General features: G+C 36.4%; 2 protein-coding genes across 3 annotated transcripts; both read right to left on the bottom strand.

Annotated features, from left to right (window-relative positions):
* Positions 1-137: 137 nt before the first annotated feature.
* Positions 138-3,779, bottom strand: LOC103339962 (putative disease resistance protein At5g66900). Of its 2 annotated transcripts, XM_089043550.1 has the most exons (6): positions 3,623-3,779; positions 2,896-3,505; positions 2,328-2,731; positions 1,555-1,916; positions 1,202-1,410; positions 138-1,074 (listed from the first exon to the last, which is right to left on the bottom strand). In XM_089043550.1, the coding sequence occupies exons 2-6, from the start codon at positions 3,326-3,328 to the stop codon at positions 233-235; spliced, it is 2,250 nt and encodes a 749-aa protein (XP_088899676.1). In that variant the 5' UTR covers positions 3,329-3,505; positions 3,623-3,779; the 3' UTR covers positions 138-232. The 2 variants fall into 2 exon arrangements, with proteins under 2 accessions (XP_088899676.1, XP_088899675.1); XM_089043549.1 differs by having other exon boundaries at positions 2,896-3,648.
* Positions 3,780-7,772: 3,993 nt separating this feature from the next.
* Positions 7,773-11,441, bottom strand: LOC103340234 (putative disease resistance protein At5g66900). Its single transcript, XM_089043551.1, has 6 exons — positions 11,305-11,441; positions 10,513-11,186; positions 9,960-10,363; positions 9,195-9,556; positions 8,841-9,049; positions 7,773-8,700 (listed from the first exon to the last, which is right to left on the bottom strand). Exons 2-6 carry the CDS (start codon positions 11,132-11,134, stop codon positions 7,859-7,861), a joined length of 2,439 nt encoding a protein of 812 aa, XP_088899677.1. The 5' UTR covers positions 11,135-11,186; positions 11,305-11,441; the 3' UTR covers positions 7,773-7,858.
* Positions 11,442-12,885: the final 1,444 nt, after the last annotated feature.

Below are 12,885 nucleotides of genomic sequence, written 5' to 3'. Positions count from 1 at the left end.
AGGCTTCCTCCCATATAATGTTCTGTGGGAAATCCCGATTGAAACCCTCTGTAGGACGACATTTAGTAATTTGCTAGGAAATTGTAAGTGTTCTTTTTAGGAAACTTTAGTACAATTCCACACTAAGAGCATACACGTTTGTAACAAAGCCCGCAATTGAACATTTAGTTAATACACTGTTTCTTTTCACAAAGAAATACCTCTACTATTTACAAAATAAATAAAAAAAATCTCAAGATGGAAGCTTGTGGAGCCAATTTAGGTTGATATCTTCTTTGACCACCTTTATGTGTACGTTTTTGAGAAGGGGTAAGAAGGGTTCCCATAAAAGTTCTGTCTCCTCATCACATGTCACATTCTTCAACTGCTCAAGGTCCAAAACTGATGCAGGCAGATCTTGCAATCTTGAGCATTGTCTCATGTTGAGCTTTTTTAAACTGCACATCTCACCAATGTGTTCAGGCAACTCCTTAATGCTAAAGCAATAGGATATGTCGAGAAAGTTTAACTTTTTAAGGTTCCTAATTGAGCCTGGCAACTCTAACAAGTCTGTACATGACCTGAGCCTCAACACTTCCAAACTGACTAGCTTTCCAATCTTTTCAGGCAAGGCAGATAACTTATGACAGTTGGTGATGCTAAGCTTCTTAAGGCAAATAAGATCACAAAGCTCCTCGGGCAATTCCACCAGATCATGGCAATAATCTATGTGCATTTCGGCTAGATTTGGCAATGCATCTAGAATTTGGATGGAACCTTTACCAAAAGCTTGACCGATGCTACACATGAATAAAGATATCTTCTGTACACTTTTCAACTGTTTGAGGTTCTTGCTTAGGGAAGGAATTGAAATGCGTTCGAACCTAATTCTCTTCAGATTTGATGACGAACCAAGTAATTGAAAATTATTTAACTCAGAAGGTAAGAAACCGTAATTTGTGACTATTAGAACCTTTAAATTATCCATTTTCTTCAGAAATTCGGGTAAGGCGTAGCTGCTTGTTTCAAAATTTAGAACTAGAACCTCTGCTTTTGGTAGTTGCATATTTGGCCATTTTTTTGAGAAGACTGCATCTGCAAACAATATAATATGTAAGTGTCGGAAATGGGCCAAAGTACTATTCAAGTCGTAGTGCGTAGTATGTGTGTGCGTCTGTGTGTACGTGTGTGCGTATTTACTAAGAGAGAAAGATGGGACAACCAGTTGAGATTGATAATAGTCGAGCCTGGAGGGGCTGATGCTTTTGCTCTGCCAACCACATAGGAAGATTGTCTCCACATGTCTTTATAATTAGTCTTTTTCTCTGTTCTATTGGGTCTTGACTCGCTTGATGAATAGCCAACTCCCTAAGCATATCATGTTGTGTAACAAAGTGTTCAGTGTAATAGCCATCCGGCTCTCTCTCATTCCTGGATGTTCAATAATAATTTCTCATAAGAGAGTTCTTCAATATAAATATTGGAACAGAAAATTATGAGCAGCAGCGAGTCGTGTGTATAAAGGAAAAAGTGGAGTGATACTAGCAGACAAGAGGAACATGGAAGCCTACATACCTTGTGACTGCAAGATTAGCTAAACTCTGCGTGGTTAGTTCGTAGAGCTTCGCGATGGACAGACTGGGTTCATCTAGGCCATATAACTCTGCCCACATATCTACGAGGTTGACAGCAGAGATTCTTTGGTCTCTAGGAAATGAGCACAGGTCAAGGAAACATTCCTTGAGGATAGGTTTTTCTGTATCCAAGGCATCTAAGCTGCTTTGGAGGCAAGCAAGCAAATCATTGTTAGATGCAAGGATAGAAGAACCTTTAGACCATTCCATTACTTTTTTTTGCCAAATCTCTATAGGCTGGCCGCGAAGTGATCTTCCAACCTCCGTAATGGCAAGTGGAAATCCCTTACAGAGCTCTACTATCTGCAGTCAATTTTCCCAAATGAAGTCAATCACTATTGAGTTGCAGGCCCAAAACAAGTGTTTCTAAATTGGTTTCATGAAGATGACAAAATGGTTTAAGTAATTTTCTACTTAAAATGAACGTATAATCTTTTGCGGGTTGATATGGTAAATGGAAGTGTTCACTATTTACTCATGTATATATGGTTGTTTTACAAATACACACACACACACATATATATATAGGAATTCTCAGAGCCGGACGTCCATCCTTTTAACAAAAGATGAATTTTGTATCTAAAAGACAAGCGTCCTGTAGAGAAAAAAAACCCCTATATGTAATTATAAGAAAAGCAAACATATAATCTCTTGACCTTCGTCTGTGACACATAAATAAGCATATATGTTGTGCTTTGCGGATAAAGAAATCACCTTTCTTGAAAGGTCTTCCCGAGCATAAGAGGTCTTATCATCCAAGGATGCTGAATGACGAAAAAGAGCCATTGCATCTGCATCATTCAATGATTCCAAATGATATGGAGAACCAAATCTTCGAAATGAAAATCTTGACGTGACCAAAACTTTGTAATTTGACATTTTGAATTGATCAAACTTCTCAAGAATGGACTCTGATCCTGACCAAACATCATCCAGGACAAACAGTAAAGGACTTTGTCCTGTTTCCTTCAGAAATTGTTGCAACCGGTTAACCGCAATTACTTCGTTTTGGAAAGCAGGCACCTGGGAACCCTTCCGTTGATATAGTTCATGTACAATAAGGTTCAAGTTGGGCTTCTTGGAAAGAGTGACAAAGAAGATATTGTCCTTGAATTTATCTATATCCAAATAAGATATAAGAAAGGTGTCACTAGAAGCTCATTTAAATATGTCTCCACTTGTAAATATGAGCAATATGCTATCTACACGGCTGATATTTTCATCCTTCCATATCACTACTAGACAAAAAAAAAAAGTAATATAAAAAAGGAGGTTGAGATACCTTTTACTTCCTGATCTTGACAAAACTTTTTTGCCAATGTGGTTTTCCCACATCCACCAGCGGCAGTCAGCACAAGCATGGACACATCATCCTGAAGAAGCTTTATCTTCAATTCCTTCACTGGCACATCCAACCCGACTGTAACCGGTGGAGGTTCAGGCACAGCAGGCCAACCATTGATTTTTTCAGACTGATTTTGCATCACGAAGTTCCCTTCGATACGATGCAGGGCCGTCTCTATGTTCCTTAACGAAACCAAGGTCTCCCTGACATCCCTTATGCCCTGCACTTTCAACACATCCACTAGTCTTTGAAGACATCTATCCAATTCATCAAGTTTTGTTGTGTATCTGTATTTCCTGCAGCACCTCCACACACCAACCTTGCTGCACTTGCGAACAAGATTTACCCCCTTCCCCCATTTGCATTGCATAATTTTCTAGCCCCTCCTGTGAGTTATATTTTTCTATCTCTTCGATCATTGGCTGTAAGGAGTCTAGTGTGGATTTGATCTTTCCAAGGTGAGGCTTAAACACGGTAGTTTCCGCCTTCACTGCTATAACCGCATCAAGCAGCATTTGAAATGCTGCTCTTAGAGCACCAACGCCTACTGCCAATGCCATAAGAATAAAGCAATATCCAATGCAAAAATCAGACAACTCCTATTTGTTATCAATCCAAAGCCTAAGATAAGAAGCAGAAGAAAAAAAGCAAAAGTTGACGTAACTTGGGATCAAAGAAATCAATAACTTAACATTGGCGCAAGAACCCAATCTTGTCGTACTTGTTGTTACTGATGCCGATGGCGCAAGAAAGAAATCCGAAAAACTGTATCCGGAGCAGAAAATAAATAAGTTATGTTGTTTGCAGTTCTTGGTTGCATTGCAGTGCCAATGTTAATAAGGTATAAATAAATTGGACGAGTCTTGACCGACATTGGACCAACCCCTTGACCCAGCCAATCACGATCGGATTCAATTAGCCCAGCAAATAATACGGGCCGTCTACGAAACTCGCAAAGACCTTTCAAACCTAACAGCCGTCATCAAATGCGCTTTCTTTTTTAATTCAATAAATCTTTATAAAAAGATGATATTTCTTTTTTTGATAACTCCGCGTCACGCGGTGGAGTAAATGATAAAGTAACCGACAACTTTAACTTTTCTTATAAAGCAAACTACACGCGGTGGAGAACATGGTTTTGTCTTTCGAAGAAATGATAAAGAAAAAGCAACAAGAAGAACTAATAATTCAGGAAATTTCTATTATTTCTTAAAATTTAATCATCGTTTTTATTTTACTTATAATTTTTATAGTTTTTTAAAAATAAAAGTATACTTTAAATCTTATAAGCCACTCGAATTTTCAATAAACTTTAATATAAAACAAATACATATTAAAAATGCAATCGCAAAACAAATATTATCAAAATGAAATTATATTCAACACTAGAATTCCAAGTGTACTTATTTAAAAGTGTATTTTTATTGTTCTCCTGCAACCAAAGTTCATAAAAATTTGGATTTTTTTTATTTTTTTATTTTTTATTTTATGGATACTCATGTGGAGGTATTGAATAGATACCAAAAATGATGAACTTTTTTTTTTTTTTTTTCTATTGTCCAAATCTAAATTTTCCTCTTAGGTTTTCTAAATAATTAATATTAAGGAGAAACTTAATTGGGATAAATGTGGCACACTATGAACTAGGGGTGGGCATTAAAAAATCTGAAGATTGGGAGTTGGTGTGGCCAAATATAATCATAGCTTGGTACTTTGAATAAACTGACCAATTGATTTAACGTAAATAAACTAGCACACTTTGAATTTGAAAATTTGTGAATTTTAGCGGTGATGCAAGGTCCTAACTTGATTGGCTGGTCTTCAATTTAAAAACCAATTTCACAGCCAGTCTATTAGATTTCCTCAAAACATCACTAGGCTGCAGTTCCATAGTGTAGTTCCGCCCCTGTATCATACGTCCAACCAAAGAATTTCATGCGAAACTGCTCCAACTTTTGCTATTGTAATTGAGCTAATAATTATGTGCAGGGAGGATACAATAGCAAAAGGATAATTAGATTAATACAGGGCCTTGTTTGAAATTTCTTTTATTTTGGTGAAACTTAAATAGCTAGAGCGCAACGAGCATTCTTACATAACTAGTTTTTAATCTAATGATAGTTATCTTTGTTAAAGAAAAGGCAAAAGGATAGCTAATGTAATGATAGTTATCTTTGTTTACATTCAAAGACCAATTCATAGGAATGTAACATTCGGATTTTGTGGTGGGTGGAATAGCTTGTTTACCAGTATAATGCATCCAACTGAAGAATTTCATGTGAAATTGCTTCAACTTTACTATTGTGATTGAGCTAAGAACTATGTGCGGAGAGGACACGATATAGTGTCCTACTGTTTCCCTTAATCTAATAATATTCAGCTAGACATCAAAGACCAACTTATATGAATGAAACCTTTAAATTTTGTCGTTGGTGGATTATTTTGTTTGCGTGTATCATATGTCGAACAATGAATTTCATGTGAATTGCTCCAACTTTATTATTGTGATTTAGCTAAGAATTACGTGTCGGGAGGACACAATATAGTTTCCTAATTTTGTTTTCTTTATTCTAATAATAGTCTTCTTTATTAGCTAGATGTTCAAAGACCGACTCATATGAATGCAACAGTCAGACTTTGTCGTGGGTGGATTATCTTGTTTGCGTGTATCATACGTCGAACGAAGCTTTGACTTTATTATTGAGATAAGTGTTTTCAAAGGCATGCATAGGTGCGCGTTGGAGCTAGGCGAGAGCAAATCGCCTCAATATTTATAGCAAATAAAGTTTTCCATGAGTTCGGGTATGCCCGTGAAAAATTTAAAAGGTTGAGTATTAATTTAAAACGACCCTTAATGGTGCCACGTCAGCATTTAACAGATTCACCAACGGTTTGGCTAACAGAGGGGTCAATTTGTTGGGTTTCCATGACGTTGAGTATGTACTGTAAATGTCCCCAAAATCGGGTATGAACTTGTAAATGACCTATAGGTTGGGGGTTTATGTAGTTTGTCCATGATTTTATTATTTTATATATTTTGATTTGAAAATAAACTATTTTTTTATTAAATTTTCAGTACACGTGGAGGTCATTTTTGCAACATCAACTTAAAAAGTGGGATTCATTTTTTCCACATCAGCAGTTAACAGAATTCTGAACGGTCTTGTTAACGGAGGGGCTTGGATGTAGGATTTCTGTGAGTGTGGGTATGAGTTTGCAGGGTCTTCAAAACTTGGGTACCAACGTGAAATAACCCCCAAAGTTGAATTGGTTTTATGTAGTTGATCCTTTCAAGTAAGAAGTTTGATAGAAAAAGCCGTTTGTACAACAACTCTAATCATAGCTCTGATTGTAATCCTTGTTTATAATCTCTTAATCAATTTAGCTACTTTGCTTCTGCTTTCCCCAACAATGACTTGAAATATGGAGCAAGATACAATATTGTCTTGATGCAATTCCTCAATGCTCAAACATTTATATATGTCAAGAAAGATTAATTTTTTTAGAACCTTCAACTTGGTAATACATGAATTAACGGTCAAACCTTGGGCAATTGAATTACAACTTCAATTACATGGAGTTGTTTCTTATGGAAGGAACTGAAATCCGCTCTAATATTATTCTCTTTAGATTAGGTAAAGAACTCATTAGCTTCAAATTACTTAAGTCAGCTTGTAAGAAACCATAATTTGTGACTATTTAGAACCTTCAGCATGAACATGTCTTCACCAACTTGGGTAATACGTAGTTCTCTGTCCGAAAATTCAGAACTAGAACCTCAGCTTTTGGTAGATGCTTGTTGTGCCACTTTGTTGAGGACGATCCAACTGCAAACTCTATGCTATATGGTGTGTGAGTGTGGAGAGAAATTGATGTGAAAGAACTATTCAACCCTTATGTCTCGTTTGGCATCTAGGACTAGGATTAGATTCAATTGGATAACTCGCTGAATTTAAGACAAGTTGAAAGAAGAATGGAAGAAAACAACATAGCCTAAAAAGAAAATGAAGAAAATAGGTCCGAATTGTATTACAAGTGCTTAAATTGGTCCTACAGGTCAAAAAAAATACAAGGCTGTATATTATCTTAGGTCCGGCTACATTTTTATTTTTATTGGGAGTTTCACTAAAACACCCAAAATGGAAGCTGAAATTATAAAAAAACCTAACACCCAAAACACTTTATAAACACACCCAAAACCCATCATTACACACGCTCAAAACCTATTTATAAACACACCTAAAAAATATACAATTGTTGACTTTGGGGTTGATTTTGAGTGTGTTTCTATGTTTAAATAGTGTTTGGGTTTTTTTATAAATACATGTCTAGGATTGGGTTTATTTATAAATTTTTATTTTTATTTCTCATGAGGTCCATGTTAACTATTAAAATGCCAAATAAATTGCAATGATGCCACAGTTCATTCTTTGTATTTGTAACAAGAACGAAGGAGGCAGAGAGATTTCCATGAGCTGCTATGTTACAGCTTCTTAATTGATTGAATGGTAAAAGTTTGAAGCTATTTCCTATTTCAACACAAAAGCGACCCTAGCCAAAGTAAAGTAAAGAAAAACCAAACCAGAGAGCAAAATGGTTTCAAATAAGCGTATTTGAACAATAACTTATCAGGTCTATTCTGCATTTTATTTTGAAGGCAAAGGAAGTCTTCTCAGGCTGATTACTCTCCGTGCACTCCTTTCAGTATACCTAGAAATTTTTGAAGAGAGTTATCCAATTCAACAATAGGACAATCAACACTAGTATATTCTACTGTTCTCGCGATAAATGGTTTTAAAGAGTAAGCAGGAGTCTAAACTTAAAAGTAATTAGGGTTTATTCTTCTCTCAAGGAGTAATATATATACTACATATGGAGTGAGTACAAATAGCAAATATACTCAAGATGGATGCTTGTGGAGCCAATTTAGGTTGATATCTTCTTTGAGCACCTTTATGTGTATGTTTTTGAGAAGGGGTAAGAAGGGTTCCCATAAAATTTCCGTCTCCTCATCACATGTTACATTCTTCAACTGCTCAAGGTCCAAAACTGATGCAGGCAGATCTTGCAATCTTGAGCATTGTCTCATGTTGAGCTTTTTTAAACTGCACATCTCACCAATGTGTTCAGGCAACTCCCTAATGCTAAAGCAATAGGATATGTCGAGAAAGTTTAACTTTTTAAGGTTCCTAATCGAGCCTGGCAACTCTAACAAGTCTGTACATGACCTGAGCCTCAACACTTCCAAATTGACTAGCTTTCCAATCTTTTCAGGCAAGGCGGATAAGTTATGACAGTTGGTGATGCTAAGCTTCTTAAGGCGAATAAGATCACAAAGCTCCACGGGCAATTCCACCAGATCATGGCAATAATCTATGTGCATTTCGGCTAGATTTGGCAGTGCATCTAGAATTTGGATGGAACCTTTACCAAAAGCTTGACCAATGCTACACATGAATAAAGATATCTTCTGTACACTTCTCAACTGTTTGAGGTTCTTGCTTATGGAAGGAATTGAAATGCGTTCCAATCTAATTCTTTTCAGATTTGATGACGAGCCAAGCAGTTCAAAATTATTTAACTCAGAAGGTAAGAAACCGTAATTTGTGACTATTAGTACCTTTAAATTATCCATTTTCTTCAGAAATTCGGGTAAGGCGTAGCTTTTTGTTTCAAAATTTAGAACTAGAACGTCTACTTTTGGTAGTTGCATGTTTGGCCATTTTTTGGAGAACGCTCCATCTGCAAAAAACATGCTATAAGGTGTGAGTGTGGGAAATGTGCGGAAGTACTACTGGCGCACATACGAGTGTACGTGTGTGCGAATATGTGAACATGTGTGCGTATGCATTTTTACTATAGAGAGAGAAGGATGGGACAACCAGTTGAGATAGATAATAGTCGAGCCTGCATGAGCTGATGCTTTGCCTCTGTCAGACAGTTAGGAAGATTGTCTCCACGTATGTCTATAATTAGTCTTTTTCTCTGTCCTATTGGTTCCTGGCTCGCCTGATGGATAGCCAACTCTCTAAGCATATCATGCTGAGTAACAAAGTGTTCAGTGTAATAGCCATCCGCCTCCCTCTCATTCCTGGATGTTCAATAATAATTTTCTCATAAGAGATTTCTTCAACATAAATATTGGAACAGAAAATTATAAGCAGCAGTGAGTCGTGAATATAAGGGAAAAAGTGGAGTGATAGTAGCAGACAAGAGGAACATGGAATCCTACACACCTTTTGTCTACAAGATTAGCTAAACTCTGGGTGGTTAGTTCATAGAGGTTTGCAATGGACAGACTAGGTTCGTCTAGCCCATATAACTCAGCCCACATATCTATGAGGGTGGCAGCAGAGATCCTTTGATCTTTAGGAAATGAGCAAAAGTCTAGGAAACATTCCTTGAGGATAGGCTTTTCTTTGTCCAAGGCATCTAAGCTGCTTTGGAGGCAAGCAAGCAAATCACTGTTAGATGCAAGTATAGAAGAACCTTTAGACCATTCCATTACTTTTTTTCGCCAGATCTCTATAGGCTGGCCGCGAAGTGATCTTCCAACCTCCGTAATGGCAAGTGGAAATCCCTTACAGAGCTCTACTATCTGCAGTCAATTTTTCCAAATGAAGTCAATCAATACTTGAGTGCAGGCCCAAAACAGTAGTGTCTAAATTGTTTTCATGAAGATGACAAAATGGTTTAAGTAATTGTCTACTTAAAATGAACGTATAATCTTTTGCAGGTAGATATGATAAATGGAAGTGATCACTATTCACTCATGTATATATACATGGTTGTTTTACAAATACACACACACATATATATGAATTCTCAGAGCCGGACGTCCATCCTTTTAACAAAAGATGAATTTGTATATAAAAGACGAGCGTCCTGTAGAGAAAAAAAAACCCCTATATGTAATTATATGAAAAGCAAACATATAATCTCTTGACCTTCGTGACACATAAATAAGCACATATGTTGTGCTTTGCGGATAAAGAAATCACCTTTCTCGAAAGGTCTTCCCGAGCATAAGAGGTCTTATCATCCAAGGATGCTGAATGACGAAAAAGAGCCATTGCATCTGCATCATTCAATGATTCCAAATGATATGGAGAACCAAATCTTGGAAATGCAAATCTTGACGTGACCAAAACTTTGTAATTTGACAATTTGAATTGATCAAACTTCTCAAGAAGGGACTCTGATCCTGACCAAACATCATCCAGGACAAACAGTAAAGGACTTTGTACTGTTTCCTTCAGAAATTGTTGCAACCAGTTAACCGCAATTACTTCGTTTTGGAAAGCAGGCACCTGGGAACCCTTCCGTTGATATAGTTCATGTACAATAAGGTCCAAGTTGGGCTTCTTGGAAAGAGTGACAAAGAAGATATTGTCCTTGAATTTATCTATCAAAATAAGATATAAGAAAGGTGTCGCTAGAAGCTCATTTAAATATGTCTCCAATTGTGTAAATATAAGCAATGATACTTTCATCCTTTCATATCACTATTACTAGACTAAAAATGAAGTGTAAAAAAAAAGTAGAGTGAGATACCTTTTACTTCCTGATCTTGACAAAATTTTTTTGCCAATGTGGTTTTCCCCCATCCACCAGCAGCAGTCAGCACAAGCATGGACACATCATCCTTAAGAAGCTTTATCTTCAATTCCTTCACTGGCACATCCAACCCGACTGTAACCGGTGGAGGTTCAGGCACAGCAGACCAACCATTGATTTTTTCAGACTGATTTTGCATCACTAAGTTCCCTTCGATACGATGCAGCACCGTCTCTATATTCCTTAATGAAACCAAGGTCTCCCTGACATCCCTTATGCCCTGCACTTTCAACATATCCACTAGTCTTTGAAGACGTCTATCCAATTCATTAAGTTTTTTGGTGTATCTATATTTCCTGCGGCAGCTCCACACACCAACCTTGCTGGACTTGCGAACAAGATTTACCCCTTCCTCCATTTGCATTGCATAATTTTCTAGCCCCTCCTTTGGGTTATATTTTTCTATGTCTTTTATCATTGGCTGTAAAGCGTCTAGTGTGGATTTGATATTTCCAAGGAGAGGCTTAAACATGGTAGTCTCCGCCTTTACTGCTATAACCGCATCAAGCAGCATTTGAAATGCTGCTCTTAGAGCACCCCCGCCTACTGCCAATGCCATACGTATAAAGCAATATCCAAAGCTAAACTTCTATTAGGTTTCAATCCAAAGCCTAAGATGAGAAGAAAAGAAAAAAAAAAGCAATAAGTTGACGTAACTTGGGATCAAAGAAATAAATAAATTAACATTAGCGCAAAAACCCAACAATGCAAAACTCAATCTTATCTTACTTGTTGTTAGTGACGCCAATGGTGCAAGAAATAACAGAAATATGAAAAACTGTTTCTCGAGATAAAACTGTTCCTGGAGAACAAAATAAGTTATGTTGTTTGCAATTTCTTCGTTTCAGTTCAGCGTATTAATAAAGTACCGAGTTGATGCCGATTGTCAAATGAACTAGCCCAGCAAATACCACGACCCGTCAAGGAAAGTTGCAAATACCAAATGCTATTTTTTTTTCATTCAAGAAATCGTTATAAAAAGATGCTATTTCTTTAAAAACAAAAAAAAGAGTAAGTTATTCCTCGTTTTGGTAAAACTCTGCGTCACCTCACCAGTAAAACGTATAAAATCCTTTAGAAGAACAAAGGTACACGCGGTGGAGTAAATGATGAAGTAACTAACCAACAACTTGACTTTTCTTATAAGTGAAGAACATACTTTTGTCTTTCCAAGAAATGATAAGGAAAAAGCAAAAGGTTGATTAGCTTGGCACAATGAGCACTCTGACATACTTTTGTCTTTCGAATAAATGATGATAATTCAGGAAATTTCTATTATTTCTTAAATAGCTAGGCGTAATGAGCACTCTAACATAACTAGTCTTTAATCTAATAATAGTTATTTTTATTTATTTAAACGTTCAAAGACTACTGACTCATATGAATGCAACATTCAGATTTTGTCGTGGGTGGATCATCTTGTTTACGTGCATCATACGTCCAACCGAAGAATTTCATGCGAAATTGCTCCAAATTTACTTGAGACCAATTCGAGGATAATTTTGAACATGACAAATCAAACTTTATTTGATGAACATAGAAAATAGTTTGAGACCAATTCATCGCAGTGTTCAATATTCAATTTCTCTAAATTTGACAATGCGTCGGAAATTAGGATGAAATCATTGAACAATTGCTGAAAGCTTGAGTGGCAGAGATATATCTTCTGTAGAACGTTGATATCTGAAATCATTCAACCCTAGTGCTCAGATGTTAAATTTCCCTTGAAAATACACAAGTTTGGAAAATTTCTTAAGGAAAGTGTCAAAGTGTTGCACAGTTGGTTTACTGCATTTTCCTGAGGTAAAATTGTTTCCGGAGAACAAAATAAAAGTTATTTGTTTGGAATTCTCTGTTGAACGACCCTTGACCCACCCTTGACGGGGCCAATTACGTTAGTGACACTGTGACGCTATCTAACCAAGCAAATACCGGGAGCCGTCAACGAAAGTTGCCAAAAAGACTTTTTATTATTTTTTATTATTTCAATAATATCAAAATACGTGGATGCTACGACCCTTCGGTTGATGAAGCGCATAGCCATATGCTCTTTACTTATTTTTTATTCAAGAAATCTTTATAAAAAAAAGATGCTATTTCTTTAAAAACAAAAAAAAAAGGGTAAGTTATTCCTCGTTTTGGTATAACTCATGACAACAAACCTTTGTCTTTCCAAAAAATGATAAAGAAAAAGCAAAAGGATCATTCAGAAAATTTCTTTTATTTCTTAAATAGCTAGACGCAACGAGCACTCTTACATAACTAGTTTTTAATCTAATGATAGTAATCTTTGTTTAGCTAGACATTTAA

This window comes from Prunus mume, linkage group LG8 (assembly GCF_029339155.1).
Source record: "Prunus mume cultivar Tortuosa linkage group LG8, ASM2933915v1, whole genome shotgun sequence".
Lineage (NCBI taxonomy): Eukaryota > Viridiplantae > Streptophyta > Magnoliopsida > Rosales > Rosaceae > Prunus > Prunus mume.
The sequence above is the reverse complement of the archived record's forward strand: the minus strand, read 5'-3'. Positions and strand labels throughout refer to the sequence as shown.